At 51.2% G+C, this 24,431-nt stretch overlaps 1 protein-coding gene across 1 annotated transcript in view; it reads left to right on the top strand.

Annotated features, from left to right (window-relative positions):
* Ttc38 (tetratricopeptide repeat domain 38) overlaps positions 1-24,431 on the top strand; it is a 38,122-nt gene that overhangs the window by 5,102 nt on the left and 8,589 nt on the right. The window contains exons 2-10 of the mRNA XM_045152272.1: positions 6,090-6,142; positions 8,548-8,835; positions 9,585-9,662; positions 11,881-11,962; positions 13,305-13,476; positions 16,046-16,219; positions 19,347-19,422; positions 22,016-22,135; positions 23,359-23,418. Of these exons, the coding sequence (XP_045008207.1) occupies positions 6,090-6,142; positions 8,548-8,835; positions 9,585-9,662; positions 11,881-11,962; positions 13,305-13,476; positions 16,046-16,219; positions 19,347-19,422; positions 22,016-22,135; positions 23,359-23,418 (1,103 nt within the window). The remainder of the gene's footprint in view (positions 1-6,089; positions 6,143-8,547; positions 8,836-9,584; positions 9,663-11,880; positions 11,963-13,304; positions 13,477-16,045; positions 16,220-19,346; positions 19,423-22,015; positions 22,136-23,358; positions 23,419-24,431) is intronic.

Below are 24,431 nucleotides of genomic sequence, written 5' to 3' on the forward strand. Positions count from 1 at the left end.
CCAAAAGCAGCAAGCATGAAGGCCAAACTTGTTAATCCAAGGGGGGAATAAATCATGACCTTGGGGCTGAAGAGACAGCTTAGTGGCTAAGGCACTTGCCTGCAAAGCCAAAGGATTCCAGTTCAATTCCCCAGGATCCACATAAGCCACATGCACAAGGTGGCGCATGAGTCTAGAGTTCATTTGCAGTAGCTGGAGGCCCTGGTGCTCCCATTCTCTTTCTGCCTCTTTCTCCCTCTCTCAAATAAATAAACAAAATGTTTTTTTTAAAAAATTATGACTTAAACACTAGGTTTCTTCCTTCAGGTCATTTCCTTTCAAAAGAATTTGTATTTCTGCCAAGTGGTGGCACACACCTTTAATCCCAGCACTTGGGAGGCAAAAGTAGGAGCGCTGTGAGTTTGAGGCCAGCTTGAGACTACAGAGTGAATTCCAGGTCAACTTTGGCTAGAGTGAGCCCCTACCTCAAACAAAACAAAATTTAAAAAGAATTTGCATTCCTGTATAAGTATCATGCTAAACAATTGCACCACTGAAGCTCCATGAATTTGTATTCCTATTGTTGTGAGTTTTAGACCAGAAATGAATAGAAGCCCTCCTGAATAAAAGTTAAAAAGGAGAGGTTTTATTTAGGTGGCTGCTGTCGATCTCTCCAGACACTCTGTGACAGTCGGTTTCATTTAACATCCAACATTTAAAGTTTTCTCTGTAGTTTATCTTCATTCGTCAGTTTATCTCCTAAGTAACAACAAAAACTTTTATTGTCCTTAGTATAAGACTTTTAATATGACATTTAAGTTTTTTTTTTTTTTATTGTCCTCAAAGGCTTTTTGAAATAACCTGGACGAGCCCCAGTAGACCAGACTCAACTTATACTATTTACCCAGAATATATATACTGGAATTATTTGTTGATTTTGGAATTTCCTATAACTTTCCTGAAACACATTTTTTAAAAAATATGAAAGCAGATTCAAACATTATTAGAAATCTTAGAAATTTTCTGACAAACTCAGTCTTGAATATTTCTAAGCTTAAATATAAATCTTGAGGCTGTTGTCTGTTAGTAGTTTTATAGAAGTATAGATAAAGTAAATTTAAAAACAGTTGTAAATGTCTTATGAGAAGTCCCCATCTGTTTTCAGCAAGTTGGGACTCAGCCATCATCATGATGGGGTCAGGATCTGGAGTTCCCAACCAGAAGGAACCTTCCACCTTCCAAGTGCATAACGAGTCAAATGGGTCATCCATGGGCAACCTGGACACCCTGACCACCCCGGGGAAATTGGAATTGAGACTAATCAGATTTGGTTTGAAAAATCCTCAATGTGAGGTCTGAAATTATACTCAAAGTAATTCTAAGGTTTGGTTTTGCCCTCCAGAGTTGTAAATAAAATAGGAATTTAAAATGAAAATACATAGCTTCTAAATAAATGAATATGTGAGAGGAAAATGGTTGTCTGGAGTCTATATACAAAGTGCACTTAAGATGAATGTGTGTGCATGCGTGTGTGTGTGTGTGTGTGTGTGTGTGTGGCTCACAGCCCCGCGGCTGCACAGTGACTTCTGTCCTGAGCACTGCGCTCAGGAAGGCTGTGTCTTTGTGTCTGTTCTGCAGCACCAGCACGGGGAAATCCATTGCGGGTGTAGGCTTCACAAAGACCCCTCCCCACAAGGCACTACAGCTCCCCTTACCCACATGTGAAGGCAGGACAGGGGAGAAGGTGAGTCCTGTGGCCACAACAGGTTAGGAGGGATGGGAAGCAGGTCATTGAGTGGGCATGGCTAGAGGGCACAGTCACACCCTAGTGAATTTTGGCTCCAGTGGGCTGGAAGCCGGAGGGCTGCGAACAGAGAAGGGGTTTGATCTGATTTCAGTTTTGCAGGCACCCCCCCCCCGCCAAAAAAAAACACACTCTGCCTAGGAAACAGGCATGTACTAGCAGGAGGAAAAGAGAAGGAGTCCATTAGAATGGGTCCAGAGAGCCAAGAGGGACAAGCTTTGCCACTAGAAGGACCAGTACATACGTGAGCAGACCCTGACTGGGTGGGGTGTCCCAGAGCGCTTGTGAGGAGAGCGTTTCATGACAGGGAGTGGGCATCTGTGTCTGATGCCACTGAATCTACACAGGAGGTGATGTGGGAGTAAAGGCCACATGTGGGCTTGGGCATGGAGAGCTCTCTGCTGTCCTGGACACAAGCATTAGCAGAGGTGTGTGGGGGACAAAAGTTTGAGCAGGGTGATCTGTGGGAGTCAGGAAAGTGAGATGACTCCATATGACTTTGTTTTTCTTTTGTGCATGTGTGGTGTGCATTTTTTAATATTAACTTTTTATTAATTATTTGAGAGAGAGAAAGAGGCAGAGAGAGGGAGGGAAAGAGAATTGGTGTGCCAGGGCCTCCAGCCACTGTAAACGAACTCCAGACACATGCACCACCTTGTGCATCTGGCTTGTGTGGGTGGGTCCTGGGGTGTCTAACCAAGGTCCTTTGACTTTGAAGGCAAACACCTTAACTAAGCCATCTCTCCAGCTCAGTTTTTTTGTTTGTTTTATGAGGTAAGGTCTTGTTCCAGCCCAGGCTGACCTGGAATTCACTATATAGTCTCAGGGTGGCCTTGAACTCACAGTGCTCCTCCTACCTCTGCCTCTTGAGTGCTGGGATCAAAGGTGTGTGCCATCACACCCAGCTGGTGTGCATGTTTGAGTATGTGTGGGCACACGTATGCATGCATATGTGGTGGCAGAGGTTAGTGTTGGGTGTCTTCCTCAATCATTCTTTTTTTGTTTTTGTTTTTTCCAAGTAGGGTCTCACTCTAGCTCAGGCTGAGCTGGAATTCACTGTGTGGTCTCAGGGTGGCCTCGAACTCACAACGATCCTCCTACTCCTGTCTCCCAAGTGTTGGGATTAAAGGCAGGTGCCACCATGCCTGGCTCATTCTTACTGTAAAATTTTTTTATTTATTTATTTGCAAGTAGAGAGAGAGAGAATGGGCATGCCAGGTCCTCTAGCCACTGCAAATGATCTCCAAATGCACGGGCCACTTTGTGCATGTGGCTTTACATGGGTACTGGGGTGTCAAACAAACGTCATTAGGCTTTACAGGCAAGCACCTTAACCACTGAGAAATCTTGCCAACCCTCCATCTTACTTTTTAAAAAAATATATTTATTTATGCATTCGAGAGAGAGAAAGTAGGCAGACAGAGAATGAGCACTCCAGGGTCTCTAGCCACTGCAAACAAACTCCAGATGCATGTGCCCCCTTGTGTACCTGGCTTATGTGGGTCCTGGGAAGTCAAACCGGGTTCTTAGACTCTGCAGGCAAATGCCTTAATCACTAAGCCATTTCCCCAGCCCCCCATCTTACTTTAAAAAAAAAAAACATTTTATTTATCTGTTTTATTTATTTATTTGAGACAGAGAGAGGGGAGAAAGAGAGATAGAAAGACAGCGAGAATGGCCACTCCAGGGCCTCCAGCCACTGCAAACGAACTCCAGATACATGCACCACCTTGTGCATTTGGCTTACCTGGGACCTGGGGCATCAAACCTCGATCCTTAGGCTTCACAATTATACGCCTTAACTGCTAAGGCATCGCTCCAGCCCCCCATGTTACTTTTTGAGATGGGATTTCTTACTGAACCTGGAGATTACCAATTCATCTACACTAGCTAGCCAACAAGTCCCAGGGTTCTTTCTGTCTGTACCGCCCCAGTGTTCAGATTGTAGCACAGGCCTCCATGCTAGATTTTTCCATGGGTGCTGGGAGTCTGAACTCAGGTCCTTGTGTTTGCCACTAAGCCATCTCCCCAGCCCCCACTTAATATAACTCCGGAAAATTTGAGGACTGGAGAGATGGTTCAGTGGTTAAGGTGGTTACCTGCAATGCCTGACAACCTAGGTTCAATTCTCTAGTACCCATGTAAAGCCAGATGCACAAAGTGGTGCATGCATCTAGAGTTCATTTGCAGTGGCTGGAGGCCCTGGTGTGTCCATTGTCTCTGTCTTCTATCTCTGTCTACTTACAAATAAGTAAATATTTTATTTTTATTTATTTGACAGAGAAAGAGGGGAGGGAAGAAGGGAGAGAGAGAGAGAGAGAGAGAGAGAGAGAGAATGGGCGTGCAGGGCTTCCAGCCACTGCAAATGAACTCTCCAGATGCATGCACCTTCTTGTGCATCTGGCTAATGTGAGTCCTGGGGAACAGAACCTGGGTCCTTTGGCTTTGCAGGCAAATGCCTTAGCTGCTTAGCCATCCCTCCAGCCCAGTAAATATATATTCTTTTTAATTTGAGACCTGGTGGGGCTGAGAAGTCAGTAGTGTCTATGGGGAGTAGGAAGTCAGAGATACTGTGATTAATTAGAACATGTCTAAAGTGGGCTGGGGAGACGGCTCGTCAGGTGAGAGCACGCAGCACATATGCAAATATGAAGCCCGAGACGGCCCGGGTTTGACCCCAGCAGCCATGTAAAAGCTGTGCGTAGCCTCAGGTGCCTGTAACTCCAGTCCCTGGAGGCAGAGGCTTGGTTGCTGGGGTAACTGCTGGGGCCGCTGGTCAGTGTGACAGAGGGAAAACTGGGGACTCCAGGCTTAGAGGGAGACTGCCAGGAAATAATGTGCAAGAACAGTAGAGGAGGTCCTCCGACGCTCTCCTCTGGCCTCTCCCTGTGCACATCTGCACACATGTACGTGCCGCATACAATACACACACGTGTCACTACTACACACATGCACACACACCAAGAAAAGATGTAAGATGTACAGTAAGTACAAACAGTGGAAGTGCTCCACTCAGCCAAAACAATAAAACCGCCCCGCCAGGGCCAAGAACCTCGGTGCACCTTCCACTAGATTTCTCCCACCCCTTCCTGGGGCCTTCAACCACAATATTTCCTTATTGCTCTGCTACCCAGGGCCAGCTTCTGAGCAGTACAGCCGTGTGCACCACCCAACCATGTCACAAGTCGTATGTGAGGCGCCCTCCTCCTAGTGAGTCATGCCACCTGTTACTCATTGTTGCAACTGTTCTTCAATCTGCTCTCCTGCCAGCGCTAATCCAGGTTGTTTTCTGTTTTTCTGTCATAAACAGTGCAGCCAGGCACCCTCAGACTTACATACTTCCCAAATTCAATCAGTGTCCAATGTTTCTTTTTTTCTTTTTTTCTTTTTTTTGGTTTTTCAAGGTAGGGTCTTGCTCTAGCCCAGGCTGACCTGGAATTCACGATGGAGTCTCAGGGTGGCCTTGAACTCATGGAGATCCTCCTACCTCTGCCTCCCGAGTGCTGAGATTAAAGGCATGCGCCACCACACCCGGCTCAGTGTCCAATTTTCAAAAACTAACTTTTATTTATCTGCAAACAGAGAGACATAGAATGACAGGGTGCCGTGGGCACGCCAGGGCCTCTAGCCACTGCAAGTGAACTCCAGACACATGTGCCTTTTTGTGTATTTGGCTTAACCGCTGGGCCACCTCTCCAGCCCCAGTCTCCAATTTTAAGAATAAGAACATATGCCCCTTTGTCAGACTCAGTGCTTGAGGCCAGTTCTTGCCCATGCCTTAGATAAAAAGTGCTCCATCCCCCATGAGTTTAAAGCGGAGGGGAGGCATTCCTCCAGTAATTAACTTATCCAGGTACAGGCCACAGTAAAACTCTGACTTGTTCACACTTATTTCTCCATTTGCTCCTTTGGCTATGCCTGCTCCCCAAGCCTTATTCCCAAGGTGCAGGTGAAGGAAGGAGATTGAGAGGGCAGAAAAGGGCTTCCTAGGCACACCTGTGTCGTTAAGGTCACCAGGCTACCTGTCCTCTTTAGAGGATGTGTTTGTCGAGTGCTTCCAAGGGTCTCATCAAGTGTCTCTTGGCTCCCCTAAGCTAATCAGGACCTCTTCAAACATTCTAGCGCTGGTGTGCTTGTTTGTTTGTTTGAGGGCTATCTCCCTACAAGCCCCACCACCCCACTAGATAGGCCTCTCCTAACAAGGCCTGATCCCCTGGAAAACTCCACCGAAGCCAGAGGAATCATGGCTCTGCCAAGCTGGGACAGGTTACCCACCAGAGCCTCTGTTCCCACTTGTCCCTTAGAGCTACTACCAACACCAAACACCGGCTTGTAGGCCCAGATTCCTCAGAAGTGCAGGTCAGGGGGCCTCAGGGAGGTCTTGCCATTCAGCAGAGGAGGGGAGAGAGAAATGCCACATCATGCTGGTGCATAGTCTTTGCAGCCTCTGCTCTTGGGCCCTGCAGGAAGACTGGGACCTCACCTTGCCACCTCTGTCCTTGAACCCTGCAGAGAGTTGGAAGTCTTGTAGGCCTCTGCCCTTGGACCCTGCAGGATGACCAGGTCCTCACTGGCCTCTGTCCTTGGGCCCTGCAGGGAGACGGAGCCTCACTGGCCTCTGTAGAGGTCCTTGACCTCTTTAGCTTGGCGCATGGCATTCTGGGGCTTCCAGTTTACGCAGGAACAGAATGTAAAAAACCTGAGTTCTGGGCATCTTCACTTTTCCCAGCCAGCTGCCTCCAGAGCCTTCCCCAAAGTGAACACTGTAGTTGACATCAGGCTGGGGAGGGAGAAAGGGGTGGAGGTACAAACAGAAACCCAACACAGGTGTAAGACCTAAGGATGGGCACCAAAAATGCAAGCAGTGCAATATTTTTACTGAAATAATATCACATAAAATGAGCCATGGGGAAGTGTGAAGTCAGTGGAATTAAGTATTCTTGCAGTGTTTTGCCATCATCTCTAGCAAGTGCCCCCCCAAAAAAAAAATTCTAAAAGCAAACCCTCTAAGCATTGGTAGCAAACCCTCTAAGCATTGGTAGTCTGTTTTCCCCACCTCTCCCCGCCCTGGCCTCTGTCAGTCAACCTTCCGTCTCTGTGGATCTGCCTGTCTGGACATTTCATGTTGTAGGACACACTGTGTGGTCTTCTGTGCCTTCTTCCACCCAGCCATGACACAAGTAACCCTTCCCACTCGCTAAATGTGCATCTTCTGGGGGATGTCATTTCAAATCGTTTGTCCACTTCCGGTTTTCTTCCTTTGCCGAGTCTAATCTGGCCGTTTGTCATCTGGCTGCTGAGTTGGAAGAAGTCTTCACCTAGTCTGTGTTCTGGCTCTCATCCAATACACGATTTGGAATATTTTCTCCCATTCTGCACTTTGTTCTTTCTTTCATCCAGAAAAGCTTTTACTTGGTAAAGCCCAACTGATCTATTTTGTTGGTGGTGGTTGTTTTGGTGTTGTATCTAGTAGCCCATTGCCAAATTCAAGGTCATTAGAGCCATCCGATGTTTTCTTCTGGGAATGTTAAGCTTTTAGCCCTTGCATAAGACTGTATTTTATCTTTTTAAAAATATTTTATTTAGTTAGTTATGAGATAGATAGAGATAGAGGATATATATATATATATATACATATATATATATATATGAGAGGGGGGGGGGAATGGGTGAGCCAGAGCCAGGGCCTCCAGCCACTGCAAACTAACTCCAGAAGCATGCACCATCGTGTGCATCTGGCTTACTGGGTTCTGGGGAATTGAACCTAGGTCCTTAGGCTTCACAGGCAAGCTCCTTAACCGCTAAGCCATCTCTCCAGCCCAAACACTGTATATTCTGAAAATCAGAAGCAATGCAGGAAATCTACAATGAACAAAATGCCATTTTAAATAAGGCCACAATTTGACCCTGCACCTGCAGAGCTCACCTGATTCCTGAGCCCTGGGAGGAAGCTTAGCAGGAGCAGACTGTGGGCAGAGCTGGGGGTGTCCCTCACCCAGAGGGAGAAGAGATACTGGAGGTGAGGGAAGCAATATCCCTTGCAAACTGAAGGAAGGAGAAAGGGATCCAGGGCAGCTGGAGAGTCACGCGGAAAGTCTATCCATGAGGTGTTAGCCAGAAATGACCCATGGCTTTTGGGGATGGTAGTGGGGCTACCTAGACCTTGAAGGTGACAGCCACAGCTGGAGAGATGGCTCAGCGGTTAAGGCACTTGCCTGCAAAGCCTAGGGACCTAGGTTCAATTCCTCACTACCCATGTAAAGCCAGAGGCACAAGGTGGTGCATGTGTCTGGAGTGTGTTTGCAGGGGCTAGAGGTCCTGGCACGCCCATTCTCTCCTTCCTTCTCCCCTTCCTTCACTCTCTCTCAAATAATAAAGAAGAAAGTAACAGCCCAGCCTAGTGCTGCTGACTGAATCACAACTGCTCAGGAGGCTGAGGCAGAAGGAGTCCAAGTGCAGGTTAGTGAACTGAAGGCCAGCTTGGGCAATTCAGTGAGACTGTCTCGAGAAAGGGGGAGACTGGGCTCGCTTAGTACGGGAGAGGCTGTAGGATCAAGCACCAGCCTGGGGGGTGGGGAGAATGACCTTTGTTCAAGGGATCTGGACCTCCTCAGGGTCTGTGGGTGCAGCTGGGGCTTCAGTGGGTGCCGGCAAGAAGGAGGTCCAGGCGGGGCTGGGGATGAACTTCAGGCCGCCCCAGGCGCCGCCAGATGCGGAGTGAGACTCGGACACCGAGGCTCACACCTGACAGTGCTCCCCTGTAGCTAAGTCCGGCGCAGGGAGCCCTGGGGCCGGGGAGGACGCGAAGCTCCCGGAGCACCCCGCGGACCACGAGGATCGCCGTGCGGGGGTCGGGGGAAGGGCCCGGGTCCCGCGCAGGGCGCGTCTGTCCGGAAGCCACCAATGAGCGCGCGGGAGAGCGCTCCGCCCCGGCCCCGGCCCCGGCCCCGGCCCCGCCCCCGCGCTCACTCCCCCGGAAGGTGCCTGGACGTCTGCGGACCCCGACCCTGCGGAGGACCATGGCCGTTATGGGGTCACTGCGAGACTGCCAGGTACGCCAAGGCCGCCTCGGCTGGGTCCCCCTCGGCCCCGGGGTCGACCTGGCGCTGGCCAGTCGGGGCTGGTCTGCGGGCCACCGGGACCAGGAGGGGGACGTCGCGGACCTGGCCTTGGGCGCGCGGGTGCATCGTGGCGGCGCCTGGAGAGGACTTAGGAGCCCTCCTAGGGATCCCGACCGAGGAAGACGAGCCGCACTCACTGGGGTCATAGGGACCTTCTCTAAAGCTGTCCACTGGTCATGGCTGGTGCCACCGAGACCTCCTGCCCCAAGGAGGTATTCCTTGGAACTCGCCCGGGCCAGGACCCTGAGGCCATTTTGCAGATGAGGAAGATGATGGACGGGGTGGGGTGGGGGGGGACGGTTGCGGGGAAAGGTGACAGCTTGTCCACAGCTACCCAACTTTCAAGAGGTGTGGCCCTATGCTGGCTAGTATTAAAGGGCATTTCCTCTGCCTGGGGAGTGGCCATTACAATCTGAAGGTGTCAGTTTTCCTGCAGCACACCTGGAGGAAGGTGAGAAGAGCTGTTCCGTGTTGGCACATGGGTGCTGCACAGCTTGCCAGCTAGGATACCAGCCAACCCTCCATCTTAGCACACCTCCTAGTGACTAGGAATCTGCCCACTGGCTGACCCTTGAAAGTACCCTCCTGTAGCCCTCCTCAGGCTGCTTTACAGAGGAGCAGTCAAAGGCTGTGAGGAGTCACAGAATAAGACCCTGGTATTCCTCTTCTGCTCTGTGTAGGCGTGGAAGGCTGTCGGGCTTCCACTCTCCACCTCAAGCAATGAAGCCTGCAAGCTGTTTGACGCCACCCTGACCCAGGTATGCTTGCAGAGCCTCCACGGTCCTACAGTGCAGGGAGGCGCCCAAGCTTTCAGTAGGTGAAAGCTGTGAATCACGCTACAGTAAGTCCCAGCATGGGGCACAGCCTAGCTGAGGCACTCTTGAACTCAGAGCGGCTGGCTGTGATTATCTGAACAGGATTGGGCCTGTCACTGTCCTGCCATAGACGGGGAAGGCATTCATTCCCCTCCCTCCGGAGGATTTATATGCAGCTCATGGTTGATTAGGGAGGGAGAGACATTTTTTTAGTAGCATAGACCCTGGTAAGGAGCCCATGTTCCTATAAGCAAGCCCTCACCCAGCCAGCTCCCCATTGAAACTCACTGGGTCACCAAGAAAAAAGAACAGATTAAAAAGAAAAACAAAGACATGAAAGTAGAAGGGGGTAGGTCTGGAAAAGGAAGGGGATCAGTGAGACTGGGAGGTGACCAAGAGAGAGGATGGCGTGAATATGATCAAACACATTATGTACATGTATGAATATGCCATAATGAAACCATTATTATATGTAATTAGTACATGCTAATAAAAACATCTTACCAATCCCAGCACTTTGTCCCGAAGGCCCAGCAACATGTGAGAGTGTCTCTGCCAGCCCCCAGCAGCCCTCTTCCCCGGGTCCCCAGTGTGGGACAGACAGCAGAGGATGCCTCAAGGGGGACCACGGGTGTGAGCCTTCACAGGTGGCCCTCTGTGGCTTGCTTGAGGGTTTGCCATGGGGTCTTCTGGAGCTTGTGTCCTCTTGTCCTGTGTGTCACTCTGCTTTGGTCAGGCCAGGCCCTTCTGTCCACCCAGTCCCAGGGGCGGGGCAGGAAGGTCTTGGAAAGACAGTCCAAACTGCTTGGCATGTGGGGCAGTGGAGGCTGAGAGAGACTTAAACTGACCCAAGTTGAAGGTCATCCAACATGTCAGAGGCAGAGCCAGGGTGAGCCTGAGTCTAAAGGCGCTGGTGGAAAGCCTTTCTGTGAGCAGTGAGACTCTCCCTGTGTCCACTCTGAAAGGCCCGGACAGCTCCTGGAAGCTCAGGAGCAGACCTAGGAGACCCCTGCAAGCCCTTGGCCACACTGTGGCATGGCTGTTCCCAGTGAGCCCTTGCTCAGCGATCCCCCTTCCCTGGCGCTTGTCTGCTGTATGGGATGCTGGCCCACTTGCCCTACCCACAGCTTGTTGGTCCCTGTAAAACTCGCTTTGTGTATCCCAGATTTCTGGACTCAGCAGCATCTGCATTTTTTAAAAACTAGAAACAAACACACTAATCTGTTAAAAAATATGATGATTTGCTGGGCATGGTAGCACACGCCTTTAATCCCAGCACCCGGGAGGCAGAGGTAGGAGGATCGCCATGAGTTGGAGGCCACCCTGAGACTACAAAGTGAATTCCAGGTCAGCCTGAGCTAGAGTGAGACCCTACCTTGAAAAGAAAAAAAAAAAAAAAAAACCCGTGATGATTAGGTAAAGTTACTATTTAGTTTCTTGTCTCTATAATGAACCTTTAGTGTGCTTTTTGTTTTGGGAGGTGTGTTGTTTTTGTGACAGAATCTCATAACGTAACCCAGGCTGATCATCATGCCTCAGCCGCCTGACGGTTGGGATTACAAGTGTGAGCCACTACGCTTAGCCTACTCTGGTTACTTTTATTTTATTTTTTTATTTTAGTTTAGTTAAGTTTAGTTTTTTGAGGTAGGATCTCACTCTAGCCCAGGCTGACCTAGAATTCACTATGTAGTCTCAGTGTGGCCTCGAACTCATGGTGATCCTCCTAACTGCCTCCTGAGTGCTGGGATTAAAGGCGTGTGCTACCACTCCCAGTTTTGTGGATACTTTTAAAAGGAATAAATAAGAAGTGGGAAGTGTGTGACTTCAAGGATCGTGTTAGTGAAGAATGGGACACATGGCAGGTCACCTTTCCTTGTTTCTTGTTGGAAAATGGCATCAGGAGACTTAGGAAGTCTCCTCTAGTCACTCTCTTCCTAGAAGATCAGCTGAGTTATTTACTTCCTTTAAGTTAGAGTGCAGAAAATGATCAGTGTTCTAGAAAAGCAATCCAGAGGTGGAGTATAGCTCAGTACTCAAGCGTGTGTGAGGCCCCGAGTTTGACCCCTAACACCCCTCAGGATCCCTGGGCTTAGATACACGCCTTTACTAATATGACTGAGGACTGCACGAAGACAAATTTGCTTTGCCTCTCTTACGTCAGTATGTAAAGTGGACCAATGACAAGAGTCTTGGTGGCATTGAGGGCTGCCTGACAAAGCTGAAAGCCGCAGACCCGACCTTCGGTGAGTGACACTCTCCCCGGGTGGAGGACAGTTCATGGACTCGAACCCTCTCCCCTTCCCTGACCGCAGGGTCTCTTTTGGGCTTGGTGGAGGGAGGGAGGCTGAGGAGAGAGGTTGGACTGGCCCGCAGGAGCGATGACGACAGCTACCATTGCTTTTGAAACAATGGCTGTGAGTACAAGGACTGTAGTTCTGCAGAAGACTCCAGATTGTCTTCTCCAGTTCCCATCACTTCTATACGAGACATCAACTGCACTTCTCAGATAAGTGAGCAGACTCAGCGAGAGGAAGACACATACCCAAGGCGATCTGGATCCGAAGCCCGGGCCCCTAGCACACAGGAGGCAGCTGCCTCAGCTTCTCCTGGGGACTACTGTGGAGTGTGGTTCGAGGCCTGGGGGAGGGACTGAGAAGAGGAGGGTGGGTGGCAAGGACCCTTTCTCACGTGCTGCAGCCTGGTCCAGCCAAAAGCAGAGGACCCTACTGCCCTGGCATGGACAGAGCAGGGGAGGAACAGGGCAAGCGGAGTCTACTCATAGGGGACACCAGTGGCCAGCATGTGCTTAGGCCCTGAGCAGCGCCCCATAGCATTATGGTGGGGTCTTCAGTCCAGGCCTTGGCCAGTGGTTGCATTCTGCATACCAGGAGACACCCTACCTCTCTTCACGTGGGGCTGGGAAGCCTAGGTAGGGCCAGGACCTACATGCATTTGGCAAGGCTGGCACCAAGCTCACGAGACCCACCTGCCTTACTTTCAGAGTGGGGGCAGCAAGGCTCTATCACGTGTCTGTTCTCTGGGAACTTGTTGGCCTGCGCACTGAAAAGTGTCCATGGAGCTCCCCCAGCCGGCTGTGTGCTGGGTACAGTGATGATACCAGCCCTGGGGCCCACAGGTAGCCCCAGGCACACTCATCTGGGGCAGGCCAAGGTTCTTCCAACACCAGGCCTCACTGGTGTTTCTTTTTTAAATATTTTATTTATTTTCGAGACAGAGAGAGAACACCAAGGCCTCAACCACTGCACATGTACTCCAGATGCATGCACCACTTTGTGCATCTGACTTTTTTTGAGTACTGGGAAATAAACCCAGGTTTTTAGGCATTGTAGGCAGTTACCTTAACCACTCAACCATCTCTCCAGCCCATCAATGTTTTTGTTAGAAAAGTTCCCATGACTACTTGGAGGCACCTCTGAAGGCCTGGACTGAGCTCAGAGCTTTTAATAGGGATCTAGCACACAGCAAACCTGTGGACAGCCCGGGACATGGGACGACCATTTCTAATGTGGGGCTAGGCAGGTCCAGGCCATCTGAGCCACCAGCTGTTTTCCAACCTCCTGCCAGCCATGGGCCATGCCATCTCTAATGGGCTCGTGCTTGTTGGCACTGGGAGCTCCGTGAAGCTGGACAAAGAGCTAGACCTGGCTGTGAAGACGATGGTGGACATCTCAAAGTCCCAGCAGCTGACCCCTCGGGAGCGGCTGCACGTGTCTGCAGTGGAGATGTTTGCCAAGGGGTAAGGGTCTTCACTGCGCTGGGGGCTGGCACTCGGAGTCTGGGTGGGTGATGCTGCATGATGTCCCAGTGCTCCTGGGGAGGGGCAGTTTGACAGGTGATTCTTGGAGCATGTGAGAGACTGGCTGAGAATCTCACCTGCCCGCTGTGCTGGCCCAGGTGAGTGAGTGCCCAGTGAGGAAGCAGCTGGCAGGGGTTGCCAGCTTGGTGTTCAGAGGAGACTGTGATGTGTCATTAAGGTGGTGGCTCTCAGATAGAGGCCAGAGGTCAATATCACATATCCCCCTCAATTACTTTCCACCTTAGTTTTTTTTTAATTATTCAATTATTATATTTATTTAGGAAAGTTCAGAACCAAGGGAAGGAAAATGAGTACACCCACGTGGCTTGAGACCCCACATGCTGGGCCTGGAGAAACTGTGGAGGAGGCAGGAAAGAGAGTCCAGAGAGCTGCTGCCACGTGGAGGGCAGGAGGGCTAAAGAGCCCGTGTGGAAAGTAGGGGCTCGGGGGCTCTGCCCTCGCCTCAGCCCAAGGGGAAATCCACTAGAAGTGATAAACAGGCCACCAAGGAAGAAAGCCACCTTAGTTTATAAAAATGTTGTTTATTTATTTGAAAGTGAGAAAGAGGCCAACAGAGGGTAGGAACGGGCACACCAGCGCCTCTTACCACTGCAGATGAAATGCAGACACGTGCACCACTTTGTGCATCTGGTTTTACGTGGATACTAGGGAATCAAACCTGGACCATCAGGCTTTGCAAACAAGTGCCTTTATCCCCTGAGCCATATTCCCAGCTCTCCACTTTAGTTTTTGAGTCAGGTGGGCCTGTACCTCATGACTCTGCCTGACGAGCTAGCCAGTGAGCCCCAAGGATCCCCTCTTGTCTTCACTTCCTGAGAGTTGGAATTACAGGCACATGTCACCGTGACTGGTGATCACCTGGGTGCTGGAGGTCCAAACTCAGGTCACAGCAAGTGATTTACCTACTGAGCCATCTCCCCGGCCCTCTAAAGTGCTTATTATTTTAATGTATTTTTTGTTTATTTGCTTGAGGGAGAAAGAGAGGCAAAGGGAGAAAGAAAGAGAGAGAGAGAGAAAGGGCACTCCAGGGCCCCCATCCACTGCTGCAAACGAATTCCAGACACATGTGCCACCTTGTTCATCTGGCTTCTGTGGGTCCTGGGGAATCAAACCTGGGCCATGAGGCTTTGCAGACAAGCGCCTTAACTGCTGTGCCCCTAAAGTGGTTATTTTAATTTTAAGACCTAAGAGAGAAAATATGCAATTTATATGCTTTTTGCCTTAATATGCTGTTATTCAGCTTTCTGTCCCTGTGACAATAGATCTGACATTATCAAGTCTTATGGGGGGAAGGTTTATTTGGGCTCACAGTTCCAGACCTTCAGTCCCTGGTCCCTTGGCCCTGTGGCTTGTGGGCTTTGACAAGGCCATGCTTTAGGCAGCTGCTCACCCCATGGTAGCCAGGAAACAGAGTCAGGGTTCCCCTGTCCCTGTCCAAAGTGTCCCCTATTGACCTGACTTCTTTCCATGAGCTCACTGTCTTCCCAATTGTTCAGCCTGCATCCCCACAGTTGTCCCCTTTGACCTCTGAGGTAGACCCCCACCATCTGCTCAGGCAGGTGGGATGTCCATAGATTTAGGTGACCTGAACTGGCTTAGGGTTCAGACCCAGTGACAAAACAAGCCCTGCCGGCCCCTCCTGGTGAATCAGTGTCAGGTGAGGCTGTCCCAGTGTCCCATGGTCTTGGGGAAATTGTCTTAGGCCAGTGTGTTTAAACGTGGCTTTCTTCTTCAAGCGGAGTGTACAATTTCCCATTGTTTTTTTTTTCTTCAGTTTTTGGAGCCACAATCTAACATAATAGGCACACATGAATAAATGTTTTCTTTGCAGCTGGGGCCAGAAGCCAGTACCTTGCCCACACTAGGCAACCACTCTCACCAGGCTGCACCCCTGGCCCTTGAGATAATTTTGAATTTATTATTTTAAAATATTTATTTTCATTTATTTGAGAGAGAAAGAGGCCGGGGGGGGGGGGGAGGGAAAGTGTGTGAGTATGGGCATGCCTGGGCCTCCAGCCAGTGCAAACAAACCCCAGATGCATGCACTATATTGTGCATATGGCTTACATGGGTCCTGGAGAATAAAACCTAGAACCTGGGTTCTTTGGCTTTGCAGGCAAGCACCTTAACCACTGAGCAATCTTTCCAGCCCCTTAAACTTATTATTAATTATTTTTTTTAAATTACTTAATTGCCTTCTACTACCCTCCTTGGCACACCGCCCACCTCCATGGAACCTCCTCCTTAGCCCCACTCCCCCTCCACTGAACTCCCTTCCTGTCCTCCCATCCCCTCCATGGCCCTCTCCTACTCCCCCTTCCCCTCAGTGACCCTTCTTCTTGTTTCCCCTCCCCATCTACTGAACCCCCTTCTTGATAACTATTCTTCCTGATAGAACTCTTAAAATCAGTTCCGGGCAGATTGACTCAGGGCGTCTTTCACATCCTGTGTGTGTGGACTTCATGTTCTGTGTGTCCTTGGCTTCCAGGAACTTCCCCAGAGCCTGTGACCTGTGGGAACAGATTCTCCGGGACCACCCAACTGACATGTTGGCCCTGAAGTTTTCCCATGATGCCTATTTTTACTTGGGGTACCAGGAACAGATGCGGGATTCTGTTGCTCGTGTTTACCCCTTCTGGACACCCGACGTTCCCCTTAGTAGGTATGTCGGAGGAAATCACATCGCTTCTATTTCTCAGTCTCTCTCATGCCCTAAAAACACGGTGGCTCTGTTGCCCCCCCCCCCCCATGCTGAAATTCCTGCTGCTCATCTGGTTCTTCGAAGGTCAAAGCCTAACAAGCATTCCTGATACTCTTTTCCAAAGCTTCAGACTCTTTCTCCATGTCCATCTTTATTTTTTATTTGATTCCTTTTAGATAAAAATCTTGCTGTATAGCCAAGGCAAGAATGGCATAAATTCATAGCAATCCTCCTCTTTCAGCCTCCCAGCTGTTAGGAGTGTGCCGCCATACCCAGCTGTCTGCCATGTTCACCTATAGAGGGCTGAGCGTTCTGAGGCCATATGCCTGGCTCCCTTCAGGGTCCCAGCTGGTAAAGCAATGGCCTTTGCAGTCACTTCAGGGGAAAGGAGAGGTCTCCTGAGGGCTTATAATGACAATTCAGGACGAGGCAGATTTTCTGCCACTACCAAATCACTGGCCAGCACTAATCATGTGACCTGACATTCACACAGTATATCTCTCTGTACTTGAAACAGAGAGGGGTCTGGAATATTCCTGAAGAGTCTCCCAGTGGCCACAACCCAGGATGCCCCCAATGCAGTTAATCACAGGAGCAACGGAGGGCCAGGCAGTGCGCAGGCTGAAGAGAGGTGATCTCTGTGAAAAACCATTAGGATTGTGAACTCTGATTCTCTCTCGCTCATGTAGCAACACAGCATCCTCTGGATCTTACTGTCCAAAGAGAAAGATTTGTTTTAAGGAATTGGCTCATGAAGCATCCGACAAATTCAGAATCTCGGGGGCAGGATCACAGGCTGGAAATCGCCTCAGGAGACAACTTCCCTCTCTGTAGTGAAGACGGCCTAGAGGCAGGGTGTCTTTTCCTTCCCAGGACCTCCATCTTTTCTCTTGTGGTGTTGGTGTTCAGTTGATTGGCTGAGACCCACTCACATTAAGGAGTATCAAATCTGACCCAAAGACTTCTGATTTGAAAGTTAATCACATCTTGCTGGGGCATGGTGGCACACACCTTTAATCCCAGCACTCGGGAGGCAGAGGTAGGAGGATTGCCGTGAGTTCAAGGCCACTCTGACACTACAGAGTGAATTTCAGGTCAACCTGGGCCAGAGTGAGAAAACAAACAAACAAAAACACCCCAAAAAGTCAATCACATCTAAAGCACATTTATAGTGACATCTAGACTGATGCTTAACTACACAGTTGGGTACGGTGGGTGGCCCAACCACGTCCAAAACAAAATCAGCTGTCCCTGGGGATGGCAATCTGAAGGGCACTGAACACAGAGCTGCCATTTGCCCCTGTGCGCAGTGGTGAGGTGGCGCCTGAGCCTCAGGCGGCGGGACCTCCACTCCACCTTATCTCCCCTGACCCTAGGGGATAGGAAAGAGAGCCTCTGCCACATGTGACCTCCCCGGGGCCCAGGGCCAGGGCCACAGAGGAGAGACGTAGGTGTGTGTTCATTCATTAGAGGGTCTGCAAGCTCATCCTGGTTGGGCCGGGCTGTGGGCCTGGAGAGCGGCAGGCTGATGCCTACCAGCCGCCGCTGGGGACAGCCCAGGGCTTCCCAGGAAAGTGCCTCAGGTCATTCTCAGTGGAGAGACCCTTTGTGGATGTCTGGGAAGGTAGGTACTGCATGGGGAAGGGGACTTGTGCCAGGCTCGAGAACAATTATGTGCATAGAACAAGGTCACTTTGTCAGAGTGGCCAGGGATGGAGGCACAGTCCACACACAGCAGCTTCCCTGAATGCTTAGAAACCTTGACTTGGGCCAAACCAGATCCTCGGCCTCTACCCAGAAGAGTTTCAGGACAAGCCGCTATGAAGCAGAATTAGAGTTTATTAAAGATATTTTAATGTAGATTTTTGTTGTTGTTGTTGTTGTTTTGAGGTAAATTCTCACTCTAGCCCAGGCTGACCTGGATTTCACTATGTAGTCTCAGGGTGGCCTCGAGCTCAAGCTGATCCTTCTACCTCTGCCTCCCAAGTGCTGGGACTAAAGGCGTGCGCCACCATGCCTGGCTCTAATGTAGATTTTTTGAGGTAGAGTTTCACTCTAGCCCGGCTGACCTGGAACTCAATCTGTAGTCTCAGGCTGTCCTCAAACTCACAGCAATCTACCTCTGCCTCCCAAGTGCCAGGATTAAAGGCATGTGCCACCATGACTGGCTCAGTGTAGATTTTAAGCTCCCAAGTAAGGGTAAGAGAAAGAAGGCATCGAGAAAGAGAATGAGACACAGCCAAGTGTGGGTGGGCTTCTCAAGGACAGTCCCAGTCACGTGGCTTAGCATGCACCCTGCGTACGTCGTCTGATGGCTCTCTTCTCTCCAACCTCCCCATCCTTTCTCTTTCTGAGAAGTAGGATAAGAAGTGCTTGTACGGGATTATAATCTCATAAAGTGAAACCAGGAGCCCCTAGGGTGGCGCAGGGGGTGAGGACATAGCTTTACCCTATAATGGGGTTTCCGGTGAGTTTGTTAGAAAATTACAGGTTAACAGCTGGGAAGGAAGAAGGACCTTAAACAGTTGTGAGTTGTGCTGGAATTCTTGATTCTCTATAGAGAAGCTTTGACAGAGACTCCAGGGTGACGGGGCTCCTTTCCAGTCCCGTGTCCCCATAATTTTCCCTGGCGTTCTATCCTACCTCAAATTTGCCCTTGACTGCCCTAAAGGATGGGCTTTGCTGAGCAGTGTCTGGGGGTGGGGGGGGACCTGTCTGCTTCGGTGCTGCCACCTGCTGGGCGGACCGCGGCAACAGGCTTGTTCTAGTCAGAGTTTGGCGGGTGGGAGCCAGAATCAGGTATCAGCAAGGCCTCTTTCCGCCAAGCGTTCCAGAGAGCCCTTCCTGGCTTCCGCTGGCGTCTTTTGGCAATCCTGGTAGCTATGTCTTCACAGTCTTCCATGTCTCTGGCTTCAGACGACCTTCTTACAAAGCAGACAACAGCTATCAGTTTAGCACCCACTGCACCCTAACTTGATGTGTGCAAAGTCCTTGTGTCCAAGCATGGTCACATTCAAGGGCTGGGTGTTAGGACTGAGTGGGGGACATGTTCTGCCTGTTCCAGTGTTGAAATCTGTTCTGTTTTTAGCTACGTGAAGGGCATCTATTCTTTCGGGTTGATGGAAACCAACTTCTACGACCAGGCACAAAAACTCGCCAAAGAGGTAATTGGCCTTCTCAAAGTGTGGCTCCGTTCAGGGAATAGCTTCTTGCGTGCAGACCAGACAGGCTCCCCTTCCCAGAGCACCTCAGAGATTCGGGGACACGAGTGGTGGAGCTGCAGGTCCTCTGCCTGCCTGTCGCCCCCTGAGCCTCCCCAAGTTGCCGAAGCCAGGTTCCTGGACAAGAGGTAGCTCTCCTTCTGCAGAGGGGCCAGTGACGTGCCCTTACTCACCTAGGGTTGCCCGAAAAGGTGGCTCTGGGTTTCCATCGGCCCTGGTTGGCTTCAGAACCAGTTGGCACAGTCGGGCAGGAGCATTGGAGGTGAGGACTGGTGCAAACCGTGGTTCTTCCTCCTTGTAGGTCTCTTTCCACCCATCATTAAAGGCAGCAGAGGTTTGAGGTGGGTGGTGGTGCCAGAGAAGGCGACGTGCTCCAGGCCTGACTTGCCTGTACCGTCGCTCCATGAGCGGCAGGGTCCTCATCCTGCTAAGGAGCCTCTCCCTAGCTGTCATTCCGAGCGCATACCAGTGAGAGAGCCAAGCCAGTGCAGAGCCTCGTACATGCTTCCCTCTGGCTTTAAGCCCTGTGTTCCATGCTCTGCCTGGGGTATGCTGTCTGGCCTGGAGCTCAAGGGACCCAGGGACAAGTGACAGGCTGGGCACAAAGTAGGTTGGGCTCTGGGAATCCCTCTCTGAAAGAGGCTAGTCAGAGCCTGTCCAGGGCGCGGAGGTGGGGAGGCAGAGGGTCGGATTCTCACTCAGGCTACCTGACCTGACGGCTGTCCTTCAAGCTACTTGGACTAGACCCTGGTTTCCTCACAGTCCCACTGGGGATCCTTCTCCTAGGCACTGGCCCGGTTGGCTGGAATCCTCTTCCCCCGGACAGCCTCCTCTGGGATATCAGAATCCAAACCCACATTCGGGGTCAGGTGATGGACCCTCAGCTTTGTTTCTGAGTCAGCCTGGAAGATCTTGGTAGCTCCTGGACCATCTGAGCTCCGTGGTCAGAGTGACCAGGCACACTGTGTCTGGAGTCAGCCACAGGAAGGCCCTTCTGATTGGGGGGCACCTACTCCAGGGCCAACAGAATACTTGAAGAAACTCCAGGCAGAGGCTGTGGCAGGCTGACAGAGCAGGTCCCTTGAAGGGGCTGAGGACACAGGCCCAGGCCTCACAGGAAGCAAGAAGTGGTGGAATAGGCTCCAACTGTGCTTTCCTGCCCCTCGTTCCCACTGTGCCAGCACCACAGGCTGCATACCCGGACCCTAGTCCAGCACCCCACAGACAATGGCTGGACACCAAGGCCAGGCTGTGGCAGTGTCCCCTAGGCCTAGTGTCCAATGAGGGGAGGGTGGACAGTACCAGGCTCTGTTGGACCACAGCGGCCTCACAGGGTTGTAACAAGCCCAGCCACTCAGCCCTGCAGGCAGAGGGAAGGCAGAGAGTTGGAGCCTCCCAGGGAGTCCTGTGAGGACTCCGGGTGAGGAAAGTTTTTGTCCTCCCCACAGACAGCGAAACCGAGGACTGAATCACAGCCCTTCGTGAATTCCAGCCCCTCGCCTGCTCAGACTGCAGCCTGCAGTGCCCCCTGGTGTCCTGTCCCCAGGGCCACTGTCCCAGGGCCCTGCAGACACTTTCTGACCTCTGCGTCTCCACGTGCCATGAGCAAGACTGTGAATTCTTTTTTTGTTTGGTTTGGTTTGGTTTTGTTTTTTGGTCAGGGAGGCCTTGAATTCACAGCGATCCTCCTACCTGTGCCTCCTGAGTGGGGATTAAAGGCATGAGCCACCACGCCCAGCTCAAGGTGTGAATTCTAAGGAATGGGGCTTACTGGAAACAACCTGTTGCCAAAAATCCTGCAGCAGGTGCCAGGCTATGGCAGAGACACTCCATACTTCTAGATGCCTGTGAAAGGTGGCTGGCGTCAACAGATCTAAGGGACGCATGATTTAGTGTGGGGATCTGAGAATGAGCCAGTCTGGGGGCCTGCTGCAGGCCACGGTTTTCTGCCTGGCACTTCGGTGCTCAGGAGCAAGCAGGTGGCCCAGTCTGTGTGCCCTACCTGCCTCACTGGTCACTGTGAAGCTCAGATTTTACCTGAGTGGACACTCTCACTAACAGTGGTATCGTTAGAACCAGCCTTTTCTGAGTCCAGAGAGCCACCTGTGGCAGCCACCACCTGAGTATTAGCGGAGGGAAAGCCACACACCACATGCCACGGGAGCACATGACAGTCTATACCATACTCGTGGCCCTGAGAGGAAGGCAGAATCAGTGGTCCTTCTGCCATACAGAGCCACTGGGTGGCACATTGCACGTGACTCAGGTGCACCCAGGATACTGTGGGGCTCTAGCTGAGCCCTGACTTTGAAAAGCAAGTCACCCAGCCTTGGTTTCCTCATCTACGAGGAGGGCAGCGATGCCCTCGTCAGCAGCATGCTGGGGTGGGTTTCACACAGGTTGTTGTGTCCCGGGCACGGCGCTGATGGTTGAGTTGAAATTATCCTGAGTTGGCCTCTACCTGTGCTCCTGTCCAGCCCGGGCAGCCTGGCTGTTCTCCATTTTCTCTATCTTACCTCCCCCTGTACCCCAATAGGCATTGTCTGTTGAGCCGACGGACGCGTGGTCAGTGCACACCATCGCCCACGTGCACGAGATGAGAGCGGAGGTCAGGGAGGGGCTGGAGTTCATGCAGCATTCCGAAGCCCACTGGAAGGTACGGGGCTCGCCGGTCCATGTGACGCCTGGAGTTCTGCCGAGGTTTGGTGGAGGAGACTTACAGGCCTGGCTTGGTTCTCTGGAGGCCCCATAGCACTCCAACATCTGCCAGTGTCTTACCGTGTTGGGGTTCAACTGGGGCATTTGTGAATAAAATGGGTCCAGAGCTTGCCAGGGAAATAAGAGCCTGGCGAGGGTGGGCACCACCAGAGCCCTGAGCTGAGTGCGTTTCTGCTGCTGCCTGTGGGCTCTGCATGGGCCCGTGGAGAGGCTTAAGGGAGCGCAGACGGAGAGGGAGAGAGAGGGTGGTGGGGTGCTGGACTACGGATGGCTGCAGGGCTGCCATGTGGAGGACGAACTGTCTAGATTCCTAGTGACCTGCTTTTACATGGCCTGAACACTCTGTGGCCTGACTGTCCCTTCTCCCAGCACCCAGCTTCACTTAACCCTGCTGCTGACTGACCGGTACCCTCCCTGGGGCTTTTTCCTCCTGCACACTAACCGTGGTGGCCCTTCTTCCCTCTTGGGTGTCTGTTGTCATGGGCTTGCCTCTGACACATGACCAAACCACCTCTCCAGGAGCCCTTACTGCCCTTCCCTCTACATGGCACAGCAGCTCCCAGGGTGCCCCAGCTGGCGCAGTATGTCCCTCTCAGAGCCTGGCACTGACTAGCAAGTGATGTCAAAGACCAGGAGCCAGGCAGAGCACAGTGGTCACCAGTGTCCCTCCCAGCAGCTCCCTGGACCAGCACAAGACCCGAAGTATCTGGGAACAGTTCCAGGCACAGCAGGCTAATAGGATGGGAAGGTTTGACAACATACAGCTAAGGATCCTCAAACTATGGGAGCTGGACAATTCCTGGGGCACCAGGAACCTGAAGCCCTACCCTTAGGTTCCCCAAGCAGATACTGTGAGTTCCTGTGAGTGGGGGGAGCACTAAGTCTGGGAGTGGGCCGCGTGGGCTGGCCATGTTCCACCTGGAAAAATGATCTACAGTGGTCATGCTTTTGACTGGATGAGCTTATCAGGCGTACAGCATGTCGCAGGCAAGAGTGAACAGAGAGATGGCAGGTATCACGTAGAACAGTGCACCAGGCAGCTGCTGCCACCGAGGGTTTCCTGCACTCAGCTCACCACGCCTGGGCCGTGTCAGCACACAGCAACACTTGCTGCTCTGCACAGGTGTGTGGGCATTCCTCACTCTCTCGTTCTCTCTGCAGGACTCCGATATGCTTGCTTGCCACAATTATTGGCACTGGGCCCTGTACTTGATTGAAAAGGTAGGATGCCCATCCCACCCAATATAGACATCTAGGAAGAGGGGCCTCCAAGAGGCCTTGGTGTGTCTGCTCTCCGCGGAGCTCCCCAAGGGCACTTTCCCTCTTGGGAAGCTGGAGTAACTCGGGTACGGTTTGGGACCAACTCTCCCTCTGCTGCTGGGCCAAACCCCGCTGGAGTACCCCTTGTCAAGGTGCTTGCTCTCTGTATCACAGAAAGCAGAGGGAGGTTCCTTAAATGTCCAGAGACAGAGAAACATGCAGTGAGGCCTCTGCCAGGATAGAATGTGAGGTCCCAGCACCATAAGGACAGCGGAGCACCAGCCAGCTGCTCCACCATGATAGCACAGCAGAGAAAGCTCTGGAAGGGAATGTAAGAGACACACAGGTTGCTCCTTACCCAGAGTGTCTGGGACCAGAAGAAGTGTTTTAGACTTAGATTTTGGGTGTGGAAATAGTGGCATAAACATAATGAGATATTTGGGGGAGAGGCCCTTGGTCTAAACATTAAATTCAGTGATATTTTATATGTGCCTCAGCATCTCATTGGTAAAGCCTGAAGGTGACTTTCAATCATATGTATATGTATGCTTGTATGTTTATATTTGTGTGTAACTATGTACATATACATATGTATTTGTTTTGTTTCATTTATTTTGTTTTGAGACAGGGTCTTACTCTAAAGCCTACACTGGCCTGGAACTCTCTATGAAGTTCAAGCTGACCTTGAACTCAGGGTCCTCCTGCCTCAGTCTCCCTAGGACTGGCATTCCAGGTGTGAGCTACCCTACCTGGCTTACATGATACATGTTTTGGCTATGATTACATGAGGTCAGATGTAGCTTTTCCGATTTGTAGCATCATGTTGGTGCTCAGAACTTTGCAGATTTGCAAGCATTTTGGATTTGGGATTTGTGGTTCAGGGCTATACAACCTAATTAGCCTCTCTCTCTCTTTCTTTTAAAAAATATTTTATTTATGCCAGGCATGGTGGCGCATGCCTTTAATCCCAGCAC

Source organism: Jaculus jaculus, chromosome 6 (assembly GCF_020740685.1).
Source record: "Jaculus jaculus isolate mJacJac1 chromosome 6, mJacJac1.mat.Y.cur, whole genome shotgun sequence".
Classification (NCBI taxonomy): domain Eukaryota; kingdom Metazoa; phylum Chordata; class Mammalia; order Rodentia; family Dipodidae; genus Jaculus; species Jaculus jaculus.